Genomic DNA, 22353 nt, shown 5'->3' with positions numbered 1-22353 from the left:
AACACACCGTCCAAAGCCTCCTGACGCTAGTTACCCCGCACGTTAGACCCAGCCGCAACCCATGAGGTCTGTCCCAACTTTGCCCCAGTCGATTCGTGGTAACCGACGCAGTTTTAGCCTGCCGGTTCAACACACATACATCAAACTACTCCGTAAGTTACACCTATACTTGAATAAAACCAAATGTTGATTGTAACTAGTGTACTTCGCTATTAATACCTTGACAAGCACCTCGAAAGTAGCCGACTCTGTGAATTGAGAATTCTAGCTCATATTAGCCGGTGCCCTTAAGGCACGTCCCTGAAAAGTAACAATTGGCGACCAACTGAAAATCGAAGCTAATCAAGAGTATAGCAATTTACTGGATTTTCCTGAGAATAGTACGTGTAAATTGATTCGGATAAGATACGGTACGCAATAGGGATTGAGTGTTGTGACAAGATTTAGTTTTGGGGGGGAATCGTTCCAAATTCATTGAACCATTCTACTAGTGCGCGTACACTTACAAAAGCTGCCATTTCTTGCGGTTTTGCAACAAATAGCGGAAGTAACTTGCGTTGTGTGTGACATGATACTGATGGTTATTGGGTCTTGATTCTTCTTAATGTTCAGAGCAAAAAGAGTTTCGAACCAAACGATTTAATCTGATTGATAAATGATATACCTTATCGAATACTAAATCTGAATGTCGTTTAGATTAACTGGATCTTTCAAATAGCTTCTTCGTGATAGCTCGATTAGTTTTGACCCTTCCTTCGGAAGTGTCTATAATTTCACTTTGTATGCGTTACGCAGGCGTGTTATGTATTAATCTATCAATAAATCTCTTGAAAATTGAAATAAAATGTATGCCAATTGAAACAAATTCACTTTAATATTGAAAATATAATTACAACAAGTGATATGATACGAAAATATGCTTATTTTTCGGATTTGTTTTAAAGAAACAATTGATTTCAATTGAGGAACAGATAGAAGCATGTACCACAAAACTTTCTCAGAAAAGCAAAAACGTAAAAATTTGAAGGGATTTCAAATTTTTTTTAGTGGAAGATAGATAACAAATGTGAGCATGTTTTGAGATACTAATAGTCCACTTATATGCATGTATGTGTGCGTATGTGTGAAAATTCTAAAATTAACTACCATATAAATCTCGCTCATTTTAAGGTATTAAACATCATTAGTTTTACAAAATTAGTTAGCCATAAGGCAAAATATATGTTATTATGGAACACTATTGAGTTTCGTTCAGATCAATGACTGCTTAAGTTAGTTCTGGATTAATTAATATCAAGGTCTCTGGAAATTACGAGTATACACGCTGCCAGCGTGACGATAGTTTCTAACCAACCATGTTACCACATGTTACAATAGCTATTCAATCCGACGAGCGCCTGATAGATAGGCAACCTGACGTACAGTGCGGAATCATTCGTTTTGTTGTCACGCATCCCATGGAATCCGCCTTTTGGTAGGCAATTAATTGTCATTTACACTTTCTATCGCCGTGGGAAGTTGAGTAGTTTTATCTCGTTTTAAATACTGGAATCTTCAAATATTTCCCTTTAATTAAGGAATCTCACTGTAGGTGGATTAACCTGGGTTTTTTTTCAAATAGCTTCTTCGTGATAGCTCGATTAGTTTTTTTCCAAATTGCTTCTTCGTGATAGCTCCACTATTTTTTTCAAATAGCTTCTTCGTGGTAGCTCGATTAGGTTTTTTTCAAATAGCTTCTTCGCGATAGCACTATTAGATTTATTTTTCAATTTAGAATCTTCGAGTTTAACTAAATTTCCCGATAGTTTTCAATTCATGATGGACCTACAGACACTGTATAGAAAAATGAACGTGTCTCACCTCTCCATGGATGAAGTGGAGCACGAACTACTTATCAGAAATATGTTTTTTGGACTAGACGAACACGAGAGCGTAAAACGAAGAAAGTTAAAAGACAGAATGAAATATGAAAGGGAAAAAAACAGTTTCATTGCTGCTCCTAGCTGGAGATTAGTAGCGGAAGAAATTGAGCTCATTAGTGCCAAGCTATTGGTTATTGGTGGATTGCTAGACAATCCAAAAGCAGATTCTCGCCAGAGAGAAAAGCTTGCTACAAGACTCGTTCATTACCGGGTACGTATTTTCATGCTCGTTAGATCACCAGGGTCAGAAAAACACTTAGGTGAAATTTCAAATTTAGGAAAGCAGACTAGCCAGATGTTCCAGAAACATTTTCCTGGAATGGAATCTATGATGGATCCTCAAATAGAACCCATGCAGCTAGAATCAGAAATTGATCAGGTCTTAGAGGAAGTCAGGAGTGAGATCGAGGTTCTTAACGTAACAGCAACCGGCAATGAAGAAGAGGATCCTATTCTGGAGGATCAAGCGAGTGGGGTGTGAAAAGAAATCCATTCATTCAAAAAACAGGAACTAGAAGCTTCAGTAGGTCGATGTGATGAAATTTTGGAAATATTGTCTGGATATGAGGAAGGAAACACGACAGTGTGAAAGATATAATACACACTTTAAAACGTTTGTCCTTCAAACCACAAAACAGCAAAAAGAAATAAGGGAAGAGAAATAGCTCAGGAGAAAAAAAGAATAAAAGAGGCTGAGGATAATATTGAGCGTAAAAAGAGATTAGAAAAGCTGTTAACAACTTTAAATGATCAAATTAAACTTAACCAAGAGAGAGGAGATATGGAATCAAGTATGTATTGCAAGGATGAGAAAATAGTAGGGAAGCTTCCATTCAAATTGAGTGACCAAGACGAACAGAAAGTAAAAGTACTTTTAACGGATGAAACATTGTCTAACAAACAGTTATCTTCTGATGAGAGTTCCATCAAAAGCTCCCTTGAGAAACTTGAGATTCCGAAACGAAGAGAAAGAAACGAAAGAGAGGAAAAAAAGAAGGAGAGAGAAGGAAGATCTCGAAAATCTTCAACAACAAAACGTAGTAAGAAGCGTCACCGAAAGGTGAGCTTTTCATCGGTTTCAACATGTAGTACATCCAGTAGCTCACCTACGACGAGTAGCTCTGAGACGTCTATCTACTCTACATCAGATAGTTCGTCAAGCTCTAATACGTCAAAGGCACGCAATAGGAGAAAACATAGGAAAGAAAAGAAAGGTAGGAAGATTTTAAAGCGAATTCCAGTTTCCGAATGGAAACTTAAATATGATGGAAAAGACCAGGGGCGACGGTTGGCAGAATTTCTTAAAGAAGTTTACATGCGGTGTAAATCTGAAGACATATCCAATAGAGAACTTTTCCGCAGCGCTATCCATTTATTCTCGGGACGTGCGAAGGACTGGTTTATGGACGCTTTCGAAAATCGAGATTTCCATAGCTGGTCAGGGTTGAAAAGAGAGCTCAAACGAGAATTCTTACCGCCCGATTTAGATTTTCAAATCGAAATTCAAGCCACCAGCCGTCGTCAGGCACGTGGTGAGAAATTTGTCGACTACCTACATGATATGCAGAAGCTTTTCCAATCGATGACAAAGCCGATTTCAGACCGTCGGAAGTTTGAAATCATATGGCGAAATATGAGGTACGATTACAAAAACGCCCTAACGGCTACAGGGATAAAGTCACTGCCTAAGTTAAAGAAATACGGTCGAATTATAGATGAGAATAACTGGAATATGTTTCAAAAGCAGATGGAAACCTCTACTCGTTCCAGGACTCATCAACTGAATGAGATAACAGCAACGAATAGCTATAAACCGAAGCCTACTGGTCACTCCGAGAACACGCGAATTTACTATAAAAGTAAATATAACAACAAGAATCAAAACGAACAGGGTAAACCACAGGAAGATAATAAAAGCAGGGATAGTGAGAAAAAGAAAATTTCCGACCCAGTTGAAGGTTCAAGCAAGGGAACTTTGAAAGCTCTTGCAGAGAAATATGTGCCCACCAATAGGCACCTGCTATAACTGCAGGAAACATGGGCACCATTATAGCGAATGCTCAGAAAAGAGACAGAAGTTCTTCCGACTTTGTGGTTTTCTGGATGTTATTACACCTGAGTGCCCTGGTGCCAAAAAAACGTGCAGGGCTCAGCTTGAGGAGGCAAGCTGAAGTTTTGCTGTAAACCCTTCAAATGACACTTGTTTAGCTACCGATATTGTCGAACATGACTTTGAGCCATTTTCAAATGACGATTACGATTCCCAAATGGAGATAGACGAGCTTTTTGTGAAAGTTGACGGGGATAACCGTCCATTCGCAAAAGTCAATTCTATGGGAAGAGACATAATTGGACTATTGTATAGCGGGGCTCAAAGAACAGTGTTGGGAATAGGATGTAGAAACCTTATTAAATCGCTTAAATTGAAAGTTTTCCCACAGATGTGTGTGTGAAAACAGTTTCTGGGACACCTGTAGATGTAGAGGGATATGTACATCTTCCCATCACCTTTAACAACGAAACAAAAATCATCTCCGCACTGGTAACACCCAATCTCAGACGCAGATTGATTTTAGGGTACGATTTCTGGGTAGCTTTCAATTTACATCCTTCAGTACCTTTTGATCGAGGAGATGGAAAGCGAAGAGGTGGAGAGTGACCATGCTAGAGGAGGGGTGGATGGGTGCGAGACAGAAACACTCACAGAAGAGCAAAGGATTGAGTTAGAAGCGGTTTAAAAACTTTTTAAAGTGGCAATAAATGACGAAATTCTTGATGTCACCCCTCTTATTTCCCATAAGATTGAGCTTCAAGAAGAATTTTTGAAAGCACAACCCGTACGAATAAATCCTTATCCAACGTCTCCAGAAATGCAGCGCAAAATAAATCATGAGCTTGACAGCATGCTCCGTCAGCAAGTAATTGAGCCTAGCAAGAGCGATTGGGCGCTCAGCACAGTGCCAGTTATCAAGCCCTCGGGTGAAGTTCGTCTCTGCCTTGACGCAAGACGACTAAACGAACGAACTAGGAGAGATGTATCCTCTCCACACCAAGATCGTATATTGAGCAGACTAGGGCCAAGTCAGTTTCTCACAACAATAGATTTAACTAAAGCTTTCTTGCAGATCCCACTTGACCCTAGTTCGCGTAAATATACGGCGTTCTCGGTGATGGGTAGAGGATTGTTCCATTTCACCCGTTTACCCTTTGGGCTAGTAAATAGTCCAGCCACCCTGGCTAGACTGATGGACGAGGTCTTGGGTTACGGTGAACTGGAACCGAGCGTGTTTGTTTACCTCGACGATATCGTCGTGGTAAGCAGCACATTCGAAGCACACCTCCATTCCTTAACAGAAGTTGCTCGTCGCTTAAGAGAGGCCAATCTCTCGATCAACCTTACAAAATCTAAATTCTGTTTAAGAGAGCTACCTTATCTCGGGTACATAATTTCTTCTCACGGTTTGCGACCAAACCCAGAAAGGGTTGAAGCTATAATAAATTATGAGCGCCCATCATCGCTACGAGCTCTGCGGCGTTTCTTGGGAATGTCAAATTATTACAGACGCTTCATTCCCCATTTTTCCGAAATTTCAGTACCACTAACTGATCTTTTGAAAAGGAAACCAAAACAATCGTCTGGAATACCGGTGCTGAGAAGGCCTTCTTAAAACTGAAGGAGAGTCTTATTGCAGCTCCGATTCTCTCGAACCCAAATTTTGAACTGCCCTTCCAAATTCAAACGGATGCCAGCGACAGCGCTATCGCTGCAGTCCTCACACAGCAGCAGATCGACGGAGAGAAAGTTGTGGCATATTTTTCACAAAAGCTCGCTCCAGCGCAACAAGCTTATGCTGCCCCCGAGAAGGAAGGTCTCGCAGTGCTAGCTGCAATTAATAAATTTCGTCCGTACATTGAAGGCACTCGGTTTAGCGTAATTACTGATGCCTCAGCGCTAACCCACATAATGAAGGGAAAGTGGCGAACTTCGTCGCGCCTCAGCCGGTGGAGTATCGAGCTGCAGGGATACGATTTTAAAATCTGTCACCGAAAAGGGAAGGATAATATTATACCGGACGCGCTCTCGCGTTCTATTGAAACGGCTACATTGGAAGAGGGAGACGCATGGTACGGTACTCTTTTGAAAAGGTTCTCTCGTCCTCTGACGATTGCTTAGATTATAAAATTGAAGAGGAAAGCTATTTAAATTTGGGCCGAGTAAGACGGAGGTACTTGATTTTCGTTTCGAATGGAAGCTTTGCGTTCCAGGGAGATTCCGAGAGGAAATTCTCCACAAAGAGCATGATGAAGAATTTCACATTGGATATGAAAAATTACTGAATAAAATCCGCACGAGGTATTTCTGGCCTAAGATGGCCACCACTATTCGGAAATATGTCGAGCGATGCCGAACGTGCAAAGAGTGTAAACCCACCACGATTTCCCAGCACCCCGTAATGGGTAATCAACGACTAGTTACAAAGCCTTTTCAAATGTTGGCTATTGATTTTATACAATCATTGCCAAGATCGAAATCGGGCAATACACATTTGTTAGTTCTGTTAGACGTATTTTCCAAATGGACAGTTTTGGTACCGGTAAGAAAGATCTCAACAGAACTTTTAATCAAAATACTTGAAGAACAGTGGTTCCGTCGCTTCTCCGTTCCGGAGATATTGATAAGTGACAATGCGGCGAGTTTTCTTAGTAATTCCTTCAAAAATTTCTTGAACCGGTACCAAGTAAGGCACTGGACCAACTCCCGGCACCACAGCCAGGCCAATCCGGTCGAGCGACTGAACCGGAGTATTAATGCCTGTGTACGTACATACGTCAAATCTGACCAACGTTTGTGGGACATGAGAATTTCAGAAGTGGAACATACACTGAATAATACTACCCATTCTTCCACCGGGCTTACCCCACATATGATTCTGTTTGGTCATGAGATCACCGGCGAACACCGGCGTGATCCAGATACCATGGATATTTCGGAAACTGAAAGAATGAAAAAAAAATTAAAAGTAAACAAAGATATTTTTCAAATAGTAACAAAAAATTTGGCCAAAGCCCATGATAAGAGCACTAGGGCGTACAACCTTCGATTTCGGAAGCCTGCTCCAGTGTATCAGGTAGGACAAAAAATATATAAAAGAAATTTCGCTCTTTCCAAGGCTGGAGAAGCCTATAATGCAAAATTAGGTCCGGCTTACACGGCATGTACTATATTATCCCGTCGAGGCACGAGCTCCTATGAATTAGTTGATGAACGAGGGAAAAATCTTGGGATATTTTCGTCGGCAGACCTAAAACCTGGTGTACCCGATGAAAATTGATAATTTTACTGCTTCGTAGTAGATACACTCCTTCGTAGATTGTTTTAGGATAAGAATCTGTAGAGCCTTCGTGAAAAGCGTCCGTGGTTGTTGACTGTTTGTGAATATGACATGATCATCGTCTATAATAGCTTGTAGAGCAAATATCGTCCAAAAGAGATAGCGGATCTGATGAGTAAGAATGTCTAGCTTTTAGTGTGCTGATTGTATGTCCGATATAGTTGTCTCGTTTCTCCAAAAATAGAACATAAAACAATAGATTATCAATACTTGTTAACACGGTAGCGATCGGGAAATTAAACCGGTAAAAGATAAACAGTAACCAAAGGAATAAACAAAATTTCCAAATCGCGATGAGCAGTAGCTATGGATCCAGTGATCTGCCCTGTGTTTAACTAACATTCAAAATGCATTCTCAACTTATAAGCCCGATAAAGATTCATATTTTCGAACTATTTCCTTCGGTATTACTAAAGTATTTCGGCCAGAACTGCATTCAGAAAATAACCAACATCAGAAAAAATTCGTGATGATCGAGAGGATCAATTTTCTTCTTCCTCGGGACAATAAAATGTTTCGGATATTGGGAGATGACAAGATTGAATGACTATTTCGCGAAGTTATATTGCGTTAACAAAAGTCCTCCGATAGAAAGGAGGCATCTATTTGTTGAAAACGTGATCAATGCTAGTTTTTGTGAATACTCGGAAGCATGAAAGTTGCGACCCAACCCTGGAATGGTTTCAAATGAATTTAACAGTCAGAAAAATAATCCAAAACAGTGTTTTTGTTAATTTTTAGAGAGGAAGAGATGGTAGTGTTACAGTTGTGACATAAAATCCTATATTGCATACCGAATAAACATTAAGCATGGGTAAATAATAAATATTGTTTAAAAATAATCTATGCTAAAATAAAAGATACATATACAAGTTAAAAATAATAAAAAAAACATGCACGTTTGATAAAATTAGAATATTTGAATGGAATCCAATAAATAATATACCGTCAAATAGAATTAAAAACAAAGTTTGTATAACATGAACACTACACAAAACATAGAAAAACTGCTGCAGAGGACAGAACACGTCTTGTCGCGAGTTGGGAATAGGACTATGAATTTTGTAAAGAAAGGGTAAGCTACTGGGTACTGTACGATGATAGCGCTTTTCTACATCGTACGCCGATCAAGCAATACGTAGTAGAGCTAAAAATTTTTTTTATACAGTTTGTGATGTGAGCTACAATACGCACATATTTGAGAGTGGAAAAAATTGACCTGCGAGAAAATCCATATGAAAACCATAACCTGAAACGGACGCCGAGTCAAAGTCCAAGGAGTCGAGCACTTCCAACAAAGCCTTCCTAGTTGTTTACGGAAGGGAAGCCCGTACAGAAAAAGAATCCGGGTTACAGACAACTGTTTGACCCACATCGGAAGGCTTTTCGAACCCCCGTTACGTCGAACCCTTGAAGTCAGCTTCACCGAGTGTCTCTCGGTCAGCTGAACACACCGTCCAAAGCCTCCTGACGCTAGTTACCCCGCACGTTAGACCCAGCCGCAACCCATGAGGTCTGTCCCAACTTTGCCCCAGTCGATTCGTGGTAACCGACGCAGTTTTAGCCGGCCGGCTCCACACACATACACCAAACTATTCTGTAAGTTACACCTACACTTGAATAAAAACCAAATGTTGATTGTAAGTAGTGTACTTCGCTATTAATACCTTGATTAGCCCCTCGAAAGTAGCCGACTCTGAGAATTGAGAGTTCAAGCTCATATTAGCCGGTGCCCTTAAGGCACGTCCCTGAAAAGTAACAAAGTTACGATGTCAAACCCGTATCTCCGTCCGAAATAAGACTTCTTCCAAAGCGTAAAGATCCACAACTAAGAAAAAAGGGACAGAATTCGAAATTATCACAAGTTTTTAGGATAAGTTGAAGTATTTCGGTGTTAGAAAGGACTTAGCGAACAACGCACTGAAGCGAAATAATGAAATTGTATTAGGACTTGTTGTACACCTAAACATAGTACGAAAACACAATTTCATCTAAATGATGATTTCATTTCTCGCGTGATTTTTGAAAACGTCGTAAGTCCAAAAGAGAGGCTCTCTTTGTTTACTTTCTCTTTCGATTATTACAAAGCCATACTAACATTTACATTAGATTTTCCAGCACCGATCTGAAGAAAATAGCTTTGTCTAGTGTGCTGAGGTAAAAATATTGCAACAAATGTTAAACTAGCCTAGATATTAGCAAAAGAGAGCGTAATGAAAGAGAGTCTCTCATTTGGACTTACGACGTTTTCAAAAATCACGCGAGATTTAATCAAAAGAAACATTCATAAATTACGCAACGTTTAGCTGGGAGGGGTTGCGAGATGTGTGACGATCCACATAATTTGTAGAGGATTCATACAAACAGTGTAAGATAGGGGGGGGGGGGATGAAATAGCCAAATTTTTCGTTACGTGATTGGTGGACTTTCTTTAAGGAAAATGCCTTTGTATACGCCACGCGAAACCTGATATATATTTTTACCACTGTAGTTTTTTGTATATATAAGTTTTTCGTATGAAAGTACACATTTTTAGCCCTTTAAGAGTTACGTAATCTTTAAACATTCCCTCATGTATGCTCATTAAACATTAATGAAATGTTGTTAACTCTTATTTGTGTTAATATATACTTAAAGCACATGATTGGATAAATGCGTACTCTTACCCCACCCGATGCGCACTCTTACCCCACCGGTGGGGTAAGAGTGCGTTTTTCACTTGTCTTGCAATATATATTCTGCTAAAACGAATCTCAATAATTTCAATATTTTTTCCACTGGGTAACATAAAGGAAGAGTATATGAATCATCGACACTGATTTGATATGCAGAAGCTTGCTTCATAAGGGCCACATGATCGATTGAAAACTAAGTGCGTACTCTTGCCCCACTCTACTCTACTGGAATGACCGGTGGAATCGCCGAAGTTCCTGGAAGTGACCCTACAGATCGCGTTGTCAACGTCTCGGCTAGCGGCAGTGGAATCGGTACACATGAGTGCGAACCTTGAAGGTTTGCCGCGTTGACGCTAGTTTGTGGAATGTTATCTCCCTTCCACAGTGGACCGAACGAGAAGTCATCAATTTTCCGACAATAAGACTCATTTACATTTGCTGTAGGCGTGATCTGACGCGGGTATGGAATGCTATCATAGATCGTTGCAGTCGATAAGACCGGTGCTTTAGGTTCCCTAAAATTCGCGGGTGAGCTCCCACTAATGGGTAGTGGGTCCAGCTCACGAACATACACTGTAGATGTTGGTACAGTAGAAGAACCGATTTCATTAAAATCTATCGAAGAACGACCACTGGTGGGAAGCTGATTTGCCCCCATCGTTGTTGTGAGTCAGCCGGGTTTGCCGCCTTGGGAACGGTGGAGGTATTCGACGATACCACTTGTGTTGGAGAAACGTCATCAACTAGGAAAGGGTTCGTCCTGTTGAGTGATAAACGAGGAGCCGGGGTAGGGGCTTTTCGAATCTCTTCCTTTAACCCATTGAGCTGGCTTGACATTGCCTTGATGAGACTTCCAATATCCGTCATCGCTTTGCTATAGTCATCTTTAGGCACAGTAGTTTGGATTCCTCCAGCTGCCTCTTTTCCGAGCTCTTCCGATTCGGAACTGGATTCCTCTCCAGTGGTAAAGAATTGGTCTTCGGTCCAGAAGAACTCTGAAAACAGCTCGAGTATTCTGTTGAAAAACTCATTACCCTGAGTTTTAAATTCACCCACTGCGTGATTTTTGATCACTGCTACCCGATGGCCTAAGTGTAATAGGCGAGCTTTGCAAAAAGGGACCCTTGCTACTGGGTTAGATTTCAAAAGTACCTGTAATTCTCAAAAAAATTTCTTACACGCCTGCAAATCAATTTCTGGTTTCATATCATAATGGATAACTCGTGTGCTTCCTTTTCATCTTTCAAAATCTGTTTTAATCGACGACATCTTTTACAACGCGACTCATCGTCTCCGATAACTATGTTACGCAAAAATAATTCATAATCGAGTTGTCCTGGGGTGGCATTGTGCACCTCGATTCGAACGTAATTCTATCGAGTCGAACATGTTTGGCATTACGGCTTTCGATTCGATCTCGAAAACGACTCATCGTTCGAGTATGCTCGAGGAGGTACAAGAATAACGAGATGTTTTGGCATTATGGAGACTCGATAGCACACTGAAAAACGACTCAAGTCGAATGAAAATCACTCGTCACCTTTATAGCTTTCAAATGTTGTTCGAGAGTCATTTCTTGCTGAAAGTTTTTCATTATATTTGTTATTATTTCTCTACGGGAAGAGTATAAATGTTTCATTATTGTATCTTGAAGGAAAGAATGTCATTAGTATACCTACTTTTATAGTTTCCAGACAATATGCAATCTCTAATTATCCCGAAATCCTCGTAAAAACGACTTCAACTTAAATCGTTTTTTTTGCAGTTTTCACGTATTTCTTGACAATTTCGATAAACCGCGTGAAAAATCTATGGGGAAAATCTGCGTAAAAACGTATATATTCCAAAATCTACGTAAAAATAGTTAAAAAAAAACGCGCAAGAGATGACCCAAGTTCATCTAACTAAAACACATGGAAACATCAAAGTAGGGTAAATCACTACTTGGGCCTATGGACCCGGTTCCCGGCTCACTGCACAGAAAACTAATGATTTAAACTGTTTGGAAGTCGTAGGTTTATGGTTGATAATTTTTAAAAGTCTCCCATTTATTTTTCACAATACTCAATATTTTTCTATCACTTGTTTTACTCCTAATTGATTCAATTGTAGAAAATAAAAATGTAGAATTCAAAATTTCACTCTCCGATGCCACACCACTGAGCCGGAGTGATTCTTTCCACTTTTACAAAACGGTATTATCGAATAAACACCTACCTGAAAATCGTCACAGTGCTTGATACAACCATTGCATGAAGCTGTTAATCACCACACCATAATTCTAAACACCCGCACTTCAATTATTCTTTTTTGTTCGTTTCACTAGAACTTATTTAAACATACTAGAATACATTTTAAAATGTATTCACAAACCGAACAAAAATTCACCTCGGCCCAAGAACTTCTAGCCGCACCGTGCTGCCAAAAGGCCAGGATTATAAAAATGATACTTCATCGTTAATAGGAAAATTGTCTAATATGTTGACGTAATCATGTTATTTATTGTTCTCTCGATTTTAAAAGGTGAAATAAATATTGTTTTAAAGTATTTGGAAGAAATTTGGACGAGTTTATATATCTTCGCAACCAAATAAAAATGATTATGAATAATACCATCTGGCATCTTGTTGTCGTGGAACATATATATTTTTTGTTTACGTCGCATTTTCTACCGTTTCGAGAGAGAATAAGAGTAAAATGCTAAGAGATTGAGTGAAATTTTGCTTAGGCCAGGAACTGGTTGTTTGTATGCCGGAATGGGAATCGCTAGGACAGAAATGAGTGCTGCACCTCGTTAATTTAAATCAAATAAAAGCTTTTTTGAACGATATTTAGCACGAATATCTATTTTTTAAGCAGAAGTGAACCACAATGCAGTATTATACAGCCTACAAATTTCAAAAAAAGTTGCTTCCTGTCATAAATATCAATTAAATAATGCAGTCGTACGCATGTTAGGCCGGGAATGGGGTAAGAAACCCTAATTTATTATCGAATCCTTTTTTAACTTTAAATTATTTAGCTCAAAATTAGATATGTGGCATAATCTCGAATAAATATAATAAAAGCTAAAGCATTTGATGAGTTTGATTGCTCTACGCATGCGGTCGCGTGTAGTCAGACGACTAATGACAGTGGAAGACCGACACTTGATTAAAATTAGAGCAATCAAACTAAACAAATGCTTCAGAAAAGCCATGCACAGCCAAGACATTTAACAAAAACAAAATGGTTTTCGTACGGCCGAGAATTGCTCATAATTTATTATAACTTATAATTTGTGATTATAATATCAATTTATAAAACATGTCGTATCGGCATAATGTTTTAATCGGTTTCAACTGCTCAATAAATAATATTGCTTTTATAGTCACTGAGCACGATTTGCTTGTTTATAAATTAACTGCCAATTCATGCCATGGAGAATGCCTTTCCAACAGGCAACATGCTATACGCAGATGAAATTACTCTTATTCTCTTTGTTTACTCACATTCGCAATGCGCTGAAGGTTGTCTCTCCAGCGGGCGGCATGATAAACACGGAGACAGCTATCTCTTATTCTCTCTGTTTTCATTTCGTTTGACAGAACATACTCGATTGAGCTAGTACAGCACCATTCGAAATCTTGTACTGCGACTGAATGAAGTCGAACGAAATACATAATGCCGCAATTTTACGAAACGAATGCAAAACGTACGAATCGAGTGATTCGATTCGAGATGCGCAATGTCACCCCTGGTTCGAGATGATCGACGCGCATATTACGGTAAATTTACCCGAAATTCGGCCCAGACACTGATAATCGTGGCATTCTGGTACAAAAAAAGACAACAAATATGAATAAGATGTGCCTGAATTTTCTTCAACCAATCAATGAGAGAAAAAACAACTTTTGGCTTTTCAAACACTGCTCAAGTCCCAAACTAGTTCAATTGTATGCAATTATTCCTGCACAATCGAAGCTGTCTTCGTATGATTCTTCACTTCCTTTTTACGAACACTGACCAATCTGCCTCGCCAAATGGTTCACGCTAACCACCACGAAAAAAAAAAGAAGCCACCAACTTCTCATAAAAATGCGACCAGTGTGGGTAATTTAATTCTAAGTTTGAATTTAATGAAAACTCCCCCTACGTACAGAAGGAAAAAATGTCCGAAGATATTTTTCCCCTCCCGAGAACCTTTTTTTTTTAATTTACGTTGGGCGCCAGGTATAAGACCTCTTTTTGACCCCAGAACCGCTGGACTCGATTTCAGAGGGAAATCGGCATCAAACCCCAGGCTGCTGGTCTAGAGCCAACAGCAGCCCCCGGGGAGGGTACCCAAGACCTCTTTTGGCTCCGGGTCTCAGGGTGTTGAGACGCTGGGGAAGTTTTCGGAGTACGGAAACCTATCTGAGAACTGGTACTTACGGTCAACTCAATCGCTTTATTCGGCTTTCCAAAATAGCACTCGATGGTTACTGGTTATGCGGTTGCGGGACGCAACTTGGCGGTGAGGCGATAGCGGAAGGCGGCTACTGGCGGGATGCGGTAGCGGGACGAAGCTTGGCGGTGAGGCGGAAGCGAACGATGCCTTGGCGGTGATACGATGGCAGGACACAACTTGGCGGTGAGGTGATAGCGGAAGACGGCTAGGCGTTGGGACGCAATTTGGCGGTGAGGAGATAGCGGAAGACTGCTTGGCGGTGATACGTGGCGGTTTACAACTCGGTAATGGAACGACAGTGTGAGGTGGCTTCGATGGCGTCTCTCGTGGCTTGGTTGCTCGGTTGGAGGGCGAGATTGGCGCCAGAACCAGGGTTATTCCGAATCGGTCGATGACACCAGATTGCTGGACACGCGGAACGGTAAGCCCGGAGCGAGGCGGTTGCCAGGGTTGGCCCAGATGGCCTCTCGTACGCCGGCTAGGCGGCACGTGGTTTATGTTAGAGGTAATTTTTGTGGGTTGAGCTCTCCGGAGTTCCTTAGAACCCGGACCGAAATTTTAATTCACTCCACTGCTGTTCTCGGGACCGATCTTCCGAGGGAAAACGATTGGCCTGCAGATGACCGGGCAGCAACAACCAACAAATCTCACGATACGTTCACCAAACTTCTTTTTCACCAAAACTCGTCTTCGACTCACTTCTGGCAATTATCACAATCTACTGACTCCTCGTTGCCAATTCGTACGTTTTCTTTCGTTCCAAACTACCCGACGGTCACTCTCCAACGCTCGTTTATCCATTTCCTCTATTCCGTTCAGTGGCGATCCATCACCCAGACAGAGGCTCAGTTCATTTGCGCGGCTTGGTCGATTGCGCTCGTGTAGCCATTTGAATTGACCGTTTATTTAGATGTGCCCATCTGTATAATAATGATCCCTAATTTTCCGTACTTATCATGTATTAATGCACAAATGTTACCCGCCGGTAACAATACCAAGACGCCATTACAAGAGTTTCTATTTTCTAGTTTCTACCTCCTAGCGAGATTCGTTTTGGTAAACAATCACGAACCCTCTGCACAAAATGTTTATATCAAATTCAAACAAACACCATATCACCACATCCGTGTATCTATTATTTAAAAAGGGCTTAGATTTCTTAGTCGATAACAAAAACTATACAAACCATATAGATTTGATTACCTTTACGTTTTAACAGTGTACTCTGTGTTTTGCCTTTGGGGTATTGAAGTCCTTAAATATAGGTCTCCCCAGAAGCTTGTTCCATGCTTCCATGTTCCATTCGTGATTCCTGTTCCTTCCTTTTTCTATCCCTTTTCCGAATCATTCACAAAAGATTGTTGATTGATTTAAATTCATGAACATCGCGTTTGTTACACCTAGTGAACCGGCTTGTACGCGAATTTTAACAGATTCAGTCAGTTTGTTTGTTCCGCGGATGAAAAACAAAGACGAATACACACCCGCACCAAATGTATTATGTACAGAATGCTCATAAGATCGGTGGTCCTCTACGGACATGATGTGGACTTGCAAGCACTTGGAGTATTCGCAGCTTATGAGGTATTGTCATGGCTTTCCTATAACCAGGTTAACGATGCCTTGTTGAACCTAGATGATGTTTAGTTTCTCTATTGGATTTTTTAATTTTAACTTGTATCTAATAATGCAGTCAGTTTCATAATTGTCGGCTTCGCTACCAATAAAATTATTCTATTCATCTTGGAGTAATTTCATTATAATTAATAGTGGAGGAAAATCATAGGCAACGGCGTTGTGAATAAACACCTGCTTGGAGTCTTCAATTAATAACAGCTTACTAATTTCAATCAGCTTTAAAATTAAGTTAAAATTAGCACCAGTCACTAATATCAAGCAAATTCCTCAGATTTAATTCAAATGCAGAACTACTTATTTCAAATAAAACAGTTCAAGCTTTCACACTTACCTGTGCACCACTCGCTGCTTCTGCAGATAATCTAGTGCGGAACCGATTTCACACACCAGTAAGGCAACGCTGGCTTCCGAAAACTCCACCTGGAAAAAAAGTGGAATAATTCACAAAATATTTATTGAGCAACAAAAATTATGATGAGGATTTAAACCGCACCTGATGATTTAAATGATATCGCAGATCACCTCCAGCCAGCAGATCGCAAACCATGAACAGGTCTTCCTCATCTGGAAAGCAATAGAAGATGCAAAATAGAATCAGTACTGGAGGTAGTTTTGTTTAAACTTTATTAAACTTTGATTAAACTTTTTGACTTCCCTGAGCATATGATATCATAGTGTTAACCACATGATTACGAATGCAAAAATGGTAACTTGACTTAAAAACATTGCAGTTAATAACAGTGAGTGTGCTGACTGAACACTAAGCTGCGAGGCGACAATGTCCCAGTGGCCGATGTAATGCAAATAAAAAGAAAGCAGTTTACCTAGTCAATAACGAACAGGGAGATCTTGACCAATAATAGTAGGTTAATTATTTGAGTAAGGTTTTTGCCTTTCTCGTACAACTAAGTTGTACCGAAAGGCTATCATTTCACTCCGCAAACGAACTTTTTATAGAAGCCTCTGAGATCCATAGTATTATATATGAATCAACTCAGCTCGAAGAGCTGAGCACATGTCTGTCTGTCCGTGTGTATGTATGTGTGTGTGTGTGTGTATGTGTGTGCACAAAAGCTATAAAAAACATTAGACAACTTTTCGTATAGTAATCCTTAACCGATTTTCTCGCAACAAGTTTCATTCGACAGGGGACAAAGCCTTGTTGATCATTATTGAATTTTATAACGATCGGTCATTGCGTTTAAAAGTTATGAAGAAAATGGTACATCGGACCATTTAAACCCCATATAAGGTTGGTGTCTTAACTAAATGCGAGAAAGGCACCACCAACGCTAGGTGGATTAATCTGGGTTTTATTTTCTATTTCCTCATTCTTTTTTACTACTCTATATTTTCTATTAAATATCCTGCACCTGTTAAAATATTTTGATCATAATTTTGGTGAATTTTTTGTCAAGTTTATTGGAGAATGAACTTGACAGGGTCGTATTTTCAATTTACTTTAGTTTGTACCTACACCCGGTTCTTTTTTTACACGGGTGGGTTTTAGCTGATTACGACCTTTAGCGTTGATGAAACTATGAGTTAACCCCATGACAAAATTCACAAAAAATCAAAGAAAATTCAGGTGGTATTTAAAAGCCTATTAGAAATTAGGTTAACCGGGAAATTAAAGAATACCAACCGTGTAAAAAAATATTGGGTGTACACATTTTGAGTACTGTACAAATAATGTTCTGAATCAATTTTGAGATCCTAAATAAACCTGCACACCGATATCTCAATGAATGTACAAAAAAACAAATGGTCTATACCGACTCTTGTTTCAAGTCGAGGATAAAAAGATAGATTTACTAGAATCGTGAGCTCTCTCTCTGGCTTCTTCGAACGACCCACTTGTACATCAACAGAGAACAGCCAACATCGGCACACCAGTCAGTGGAAAGTAAATATTTTCCTTCAAACCTCACGTTCACCCACTCGAGAACCTTGGAGTCTTCCTTTGCAGTGTCCACTCTAAAAGCAATCAAAGAAAATAATCCTTTTGCACTGATAAGGAAGGAAACAATTTCTTGCAGTACCGACCTTTCCGTAAGAGGGAGAACCGCTTGGCGTCCGGTGGCAGTTGTGGAACCTAGTTGTCAGTGCCAGAGCATCTCCGTCATTCATCGGTCGCTCCTGGATGATGATGCAATGGAATCAGTAATGCAATTTAAAACTGAGCAAAATTCAATTTATGGAACGCTTTCCGTTCCGTCATCGCTGCGCGATGAGGAAGCGCCTTCAATTGAGAAACACAAATGGTAGCAACAGTACCAATGCACGGTAGCACTTGGGCATTGGGTGACACTCCACAGCGAGGCCGAGGAAACGTCATGTAAGTGGTACTATTTTGTTGCAATAAAAAAGACGGGTCAGTGGGGTGAAATGCAAGCGATTTTGTGTAGCTACTCATCGACAAGGCGATTATTGCCTTCTATGGCGGGTGGCTACTGCTGCCAATGAAGCTTTGATCTTTGTAATGTACGATGGGACTCCAGGAGGCTAAAAAATATAAGTCTAAAACGGAGAAGGGCGTTTGGCCGAATAGGTCATTTAGTCGAACAGATAATTTGACCGAACAAATTAATTGACCGGAAAAGTCATCCGACCGAATATTTTATTTGGCCAAATAGGTAATTTGACGTCTCACTTCTCACTACTCAATCATCATTTCTCACTGCAAAAATGAGAAATAAGGAGTTAACAATGATGAGAGGAAGAGAGACGTCTCCCTTTTACTTTGCTGTCCCCGCTTTCCGCAGTGAGAAGTCAGCAATGACAACTATCAGAGAGGAATGAGAAGTGAGACATCTCACTTCTCACTAATCATTGCTCGTTTTTCTATCCTCACTTTGAAAGTGAGAAGTGAGAAATGATAAGTTAGCAGTGGAAGTGAGACGTCTCTTTTCTTACATCACACTACTCACTTTTTACAGTAAGAAATGAGAAGTGATTAGAAAGAAGGGAGAAGTTGTTGGGATGGCAACCACTGCGCGGTTTGCCCCCACTGCTGTGCTGCGGCACTGCAGCTAGAACTGTCATACAGTGTAATAACAGTACATGCTAAACACACGAGAGAATAAAACTCATTTTTCTTTTCTAATAGTAAAACTGTGTTTTCCGGTTTATTCGGTCTTCCTCTTAGTCCATCCGAAACCTCATTAGGTTATGGGCCCAGGACGTTTCAATTCGCGGAAAAAGTGAAAACGACGCGATGACAGAGGAAGTGCAAAACGATTGTTTTCATGTTGCTTTGTTCGACGGGTCAAATTACGCCGCGTGGAAATTTCGAGTTCAAGTGTTGCAGGAGGAGCACGAGCTCTTTGAATGTGTGCAAATAGAGCTCGATGATTTGGTGGCGATAACGGATCATGCGGGCGACAGTGCGGCGCAGAGGGAAGAAAAGAAAAAGTTGCGTGAGAAGCGGCTGAAAAAGAGAGCGAAAGTGCAAATCAATTCTCATCTCACGGATTCACGACTGGCAACTAGAGTACGTCGAGGACAAAACTACACCGAAGCAAGTTTGGGATGCGCTAGAGTGCGTTTTTGAAAGGAGGAGCATCGCCAGTCGGATGCATCTCAAACGTCAAATGTTGAGTAGGGATACGGCAGGTATTTCCGTCCATCGTCATAGGGGCTCAAACCAACGAAAGCAACGTACATTTGCTAGAACTCCACTACAGCAGAACGTTTCTCCTGAGCTTACGATTTGGTACGTATGAGTTTTACAAAAAAAGCGTTTTTTTTAATGGTTTTCAAGACTATGACGAACAGACGAAAATACCTGCTGTGTCCCTATGCGATTTGACGGAGGGCGACTGCAGGATCACTTCCTTCGTTTTGACAAGCTGCTGCGAGAGTATAGGGGAACTGGTGCGGACATGGAGGAGCTGGATGCAGTATGCCATCTGCTTTTGACTCTTGGTCCAGCGTATTCTATTGTTGTCACAGCTTTTGAAACCATGCCAGAAGAGAATCTCACCATGGAATTCGTAAAGTGCAGATAGTAAAGGACGAGGAAACGAAGCAAAGAAGTGTTAATTCGGAGAAGTTTTCCTCCAACCACTGTTTCAGCTGCTTTTTCGGGAGCAAAACAAACGAAGAAGATCCGATGTTTCCGGTGCAAGAAGGAAGGTCATAAGTTGGCCGATTGTCCGGAGAAGAAGAAGCCGTCAGAACAGAAGGGGCACCGTCATCCGAAGGCGAATGTGGCCAAATCTGACAAGCGGGATGGTGTTTGTTTTGTTGGTGTCAGTGGATGCGGTGCGCAACAGGCACAGCAAACGAAATGGTTCATCGATTCCGGAGCGTCAGACCATCTGGTTCGGGACAGAGAATTTTTCACGGAACTTCGTCGGCTGAAGAAATCGGTTCAAAGATGGTGAGTCGATTATCGCTGAACACATCGGAACAGTGAAGGTACTTTCGATGGTGGACGGAAGAGACATTGAGTGCACGGTGAAAAATGTTCTCTTCATACCGAATTTGCGATACAACCTATTTTCGGTGGTACGAGTCGAAAAAGCCGGTATGCGTGTAGTGTTTGAACGAGGAAAAGCGTTAATCTATCGCAATTCCGAACTTGTGGCTAGTGGAACACGTCGCGAATCGTTGTACGAACTAGATTTCCAACCGATAAGCCAAGTGATAACGAAACGTCGCTGTTGTCGTGCGGTCGAATTAGAAAAGACTCCGAATTGTGGCATCGGCGGTTCGGCCACATATCCGAGAAGAATCTGGAAGTGCTCATACGCAATGACATGGTATCGGGACTCAAAGTGGACATTGATAAGCAGAAGAGTGATTAAGTTGTTTGCGAGTCATGTGTTGCCGGGAAGCAAACAAGAAAGCCATTCGCGAGGAATGAAGAGAGACAATCGTCGCGAGTGCTCGAACTCGTTCACTCGGACGTTTGTGGTCCCGTGACGCCGGTGGGACTGTTCAACACAAAGTTTTTCGTAACCTTAATCGACGAGTGGACACATTTCACCATCGTATTTTTAATGGAGTCGAAGAGTGAGGTGCTGCAATGTTTTAAAAAGTACGAGGCGTTGGCGACAGCCAAGTTCGGACAGAAAATATCCCGATTACGATGTGATAACGGAGGTGAGTACACCGGAAAACTTTTTAAGTCATTCTGTGCGAAAAAGGGGATTCAGCTAGAGATGACGGTGCCGTACACCCCCGAACAAAACGGCGTCAGCGAGCGGATGAACCGCACTCTTATTGAGAAAGCTAGGGCGATGATCATCGATTCGGGTGTAAGCAAGGAGTTTTGGGGCCAGGCTGTGCAGACAGCCGCTTATTTACTGAACAGAAGTCCCACCTGTGCTGTGCAGTCAAAAGTCAAAAACGCCGTTTGAGTTGTGGGAATCCAAGAAGCCGGACGTTTCTAAGCTGAAAGTGTTTGGGTGTTCCGTGTTCGTGCACGTGCCATCGCAGCTGCGGAAGAAGCTGGATTCCAAGTCGTACTGCGGAATTTTTGTCGGCTCCCAATGACTACAGAGTTTGGGATCCGGTGAAGCGCCGGATTGTATCTGTACGGGATGTAGATTTTGTGGAGATGCACACCAAAGAGAACCCCAAGCAAACAGCAGTTGATCAGTATTTCCGAGTTTCATCTAGTTTTGTTCCAGAGGAAGAAGACGACGTGATTAGTGATGCGGAGGGCGCCTCGGATGGCGCTGAATCGTCGGGAGAGGAATTCAACAGTTTCGTGAATGATGATCTGGTGGAATCTGACCGGGAGCCTGATGTAACGGATGACGACGTGGTGTATAATCGTTTGGATGAAGCAAGGCCGCATCGAAATCGTGCTCCACCTGCTTGGCACAATGAATTTGAAATGGATTATGCCGGATTTGCACTGAATGCAATGAGCTACGTTGATAACATCCCGAGTACGATTGCGGAACTGAAAAAGCGAGATGACTGGGACAGATGGAAAGTTGCCATTGAAGAGGAAATGAATTCTTTGCAGCGAAATCACACATGGACATTGGTTGAACTCCCTCCCGGGAGGAAAGCGGTTACCTGTAAGTGGGTGTTTTGCATCAAGCGTGGTGATGAAATGGTTCCGGACCGGTATAAAGCAAGACTTGTTGCTAGAGGGTTTAGCCAGAGGTAAGGCTTCGATTATACCGAAACTTACTCCCCGGTAGCAAAATTGGACACATTGCGTGTGGTTTTAGCGTTGGCGAATCGTGAGGGTTTGCATGTTCATCAAATGGATGTGCGCACGGCGTTTTTAAACGGCAAGCTAAGTGCGGAGATTTACATGACGCAGCCTGATG

At 41.2% G+C, this 22353-nt stretch overlaps 1 protein-coding gene across 1 annotated transcript in view; it reads right to left on the bottom strand.

Annotated features, from left to right (window-relative positions):
• Positions 1-22353, bottom strand: part of LOC134202895 (RAC family serine/threonine-protein kinase homolog) — a 113987-nt gene that overhangs the window by 59913 nt on the left and 31721 nt on the right. Inside the window, exons 4-5 of the mRNA XM_062677877.1 lie at positions 16551-16621; positions 16389-16477 (exon numbers count right to left, since the gene is read on the bottom strand). Of these exons, the coding sequence (XP_062533861.1) occupies positions 16389-16477; positions 16551-16621 (160 nt within the window). The remainder of the gene's footprint in view (positions 1-16388; positions 16478-16550; positions 16622-22353) is intronic.

This window comes from Armigeres subalbatus, unplaced genomic scaffold (assembly GCF_024139115.2).
Source record: "Armigeres subalbatus isolate Guangzhou_Male unplaced genomic scaffold, GZ_Asu_2 Contig151, whole genome shotgun sequence".
NCBI classification, from domain to species: domain Eukaryota; kingdom Metazoa; phylum Arthropoda; class Insecta; order Diptera; family Culicidae; genus Armigeres; species Armigeres subalbatus.
Note: the sequence above shows the minus strand (reverse complement) of the source record. Positions and strands in the feature narration are given on the sequence as shown.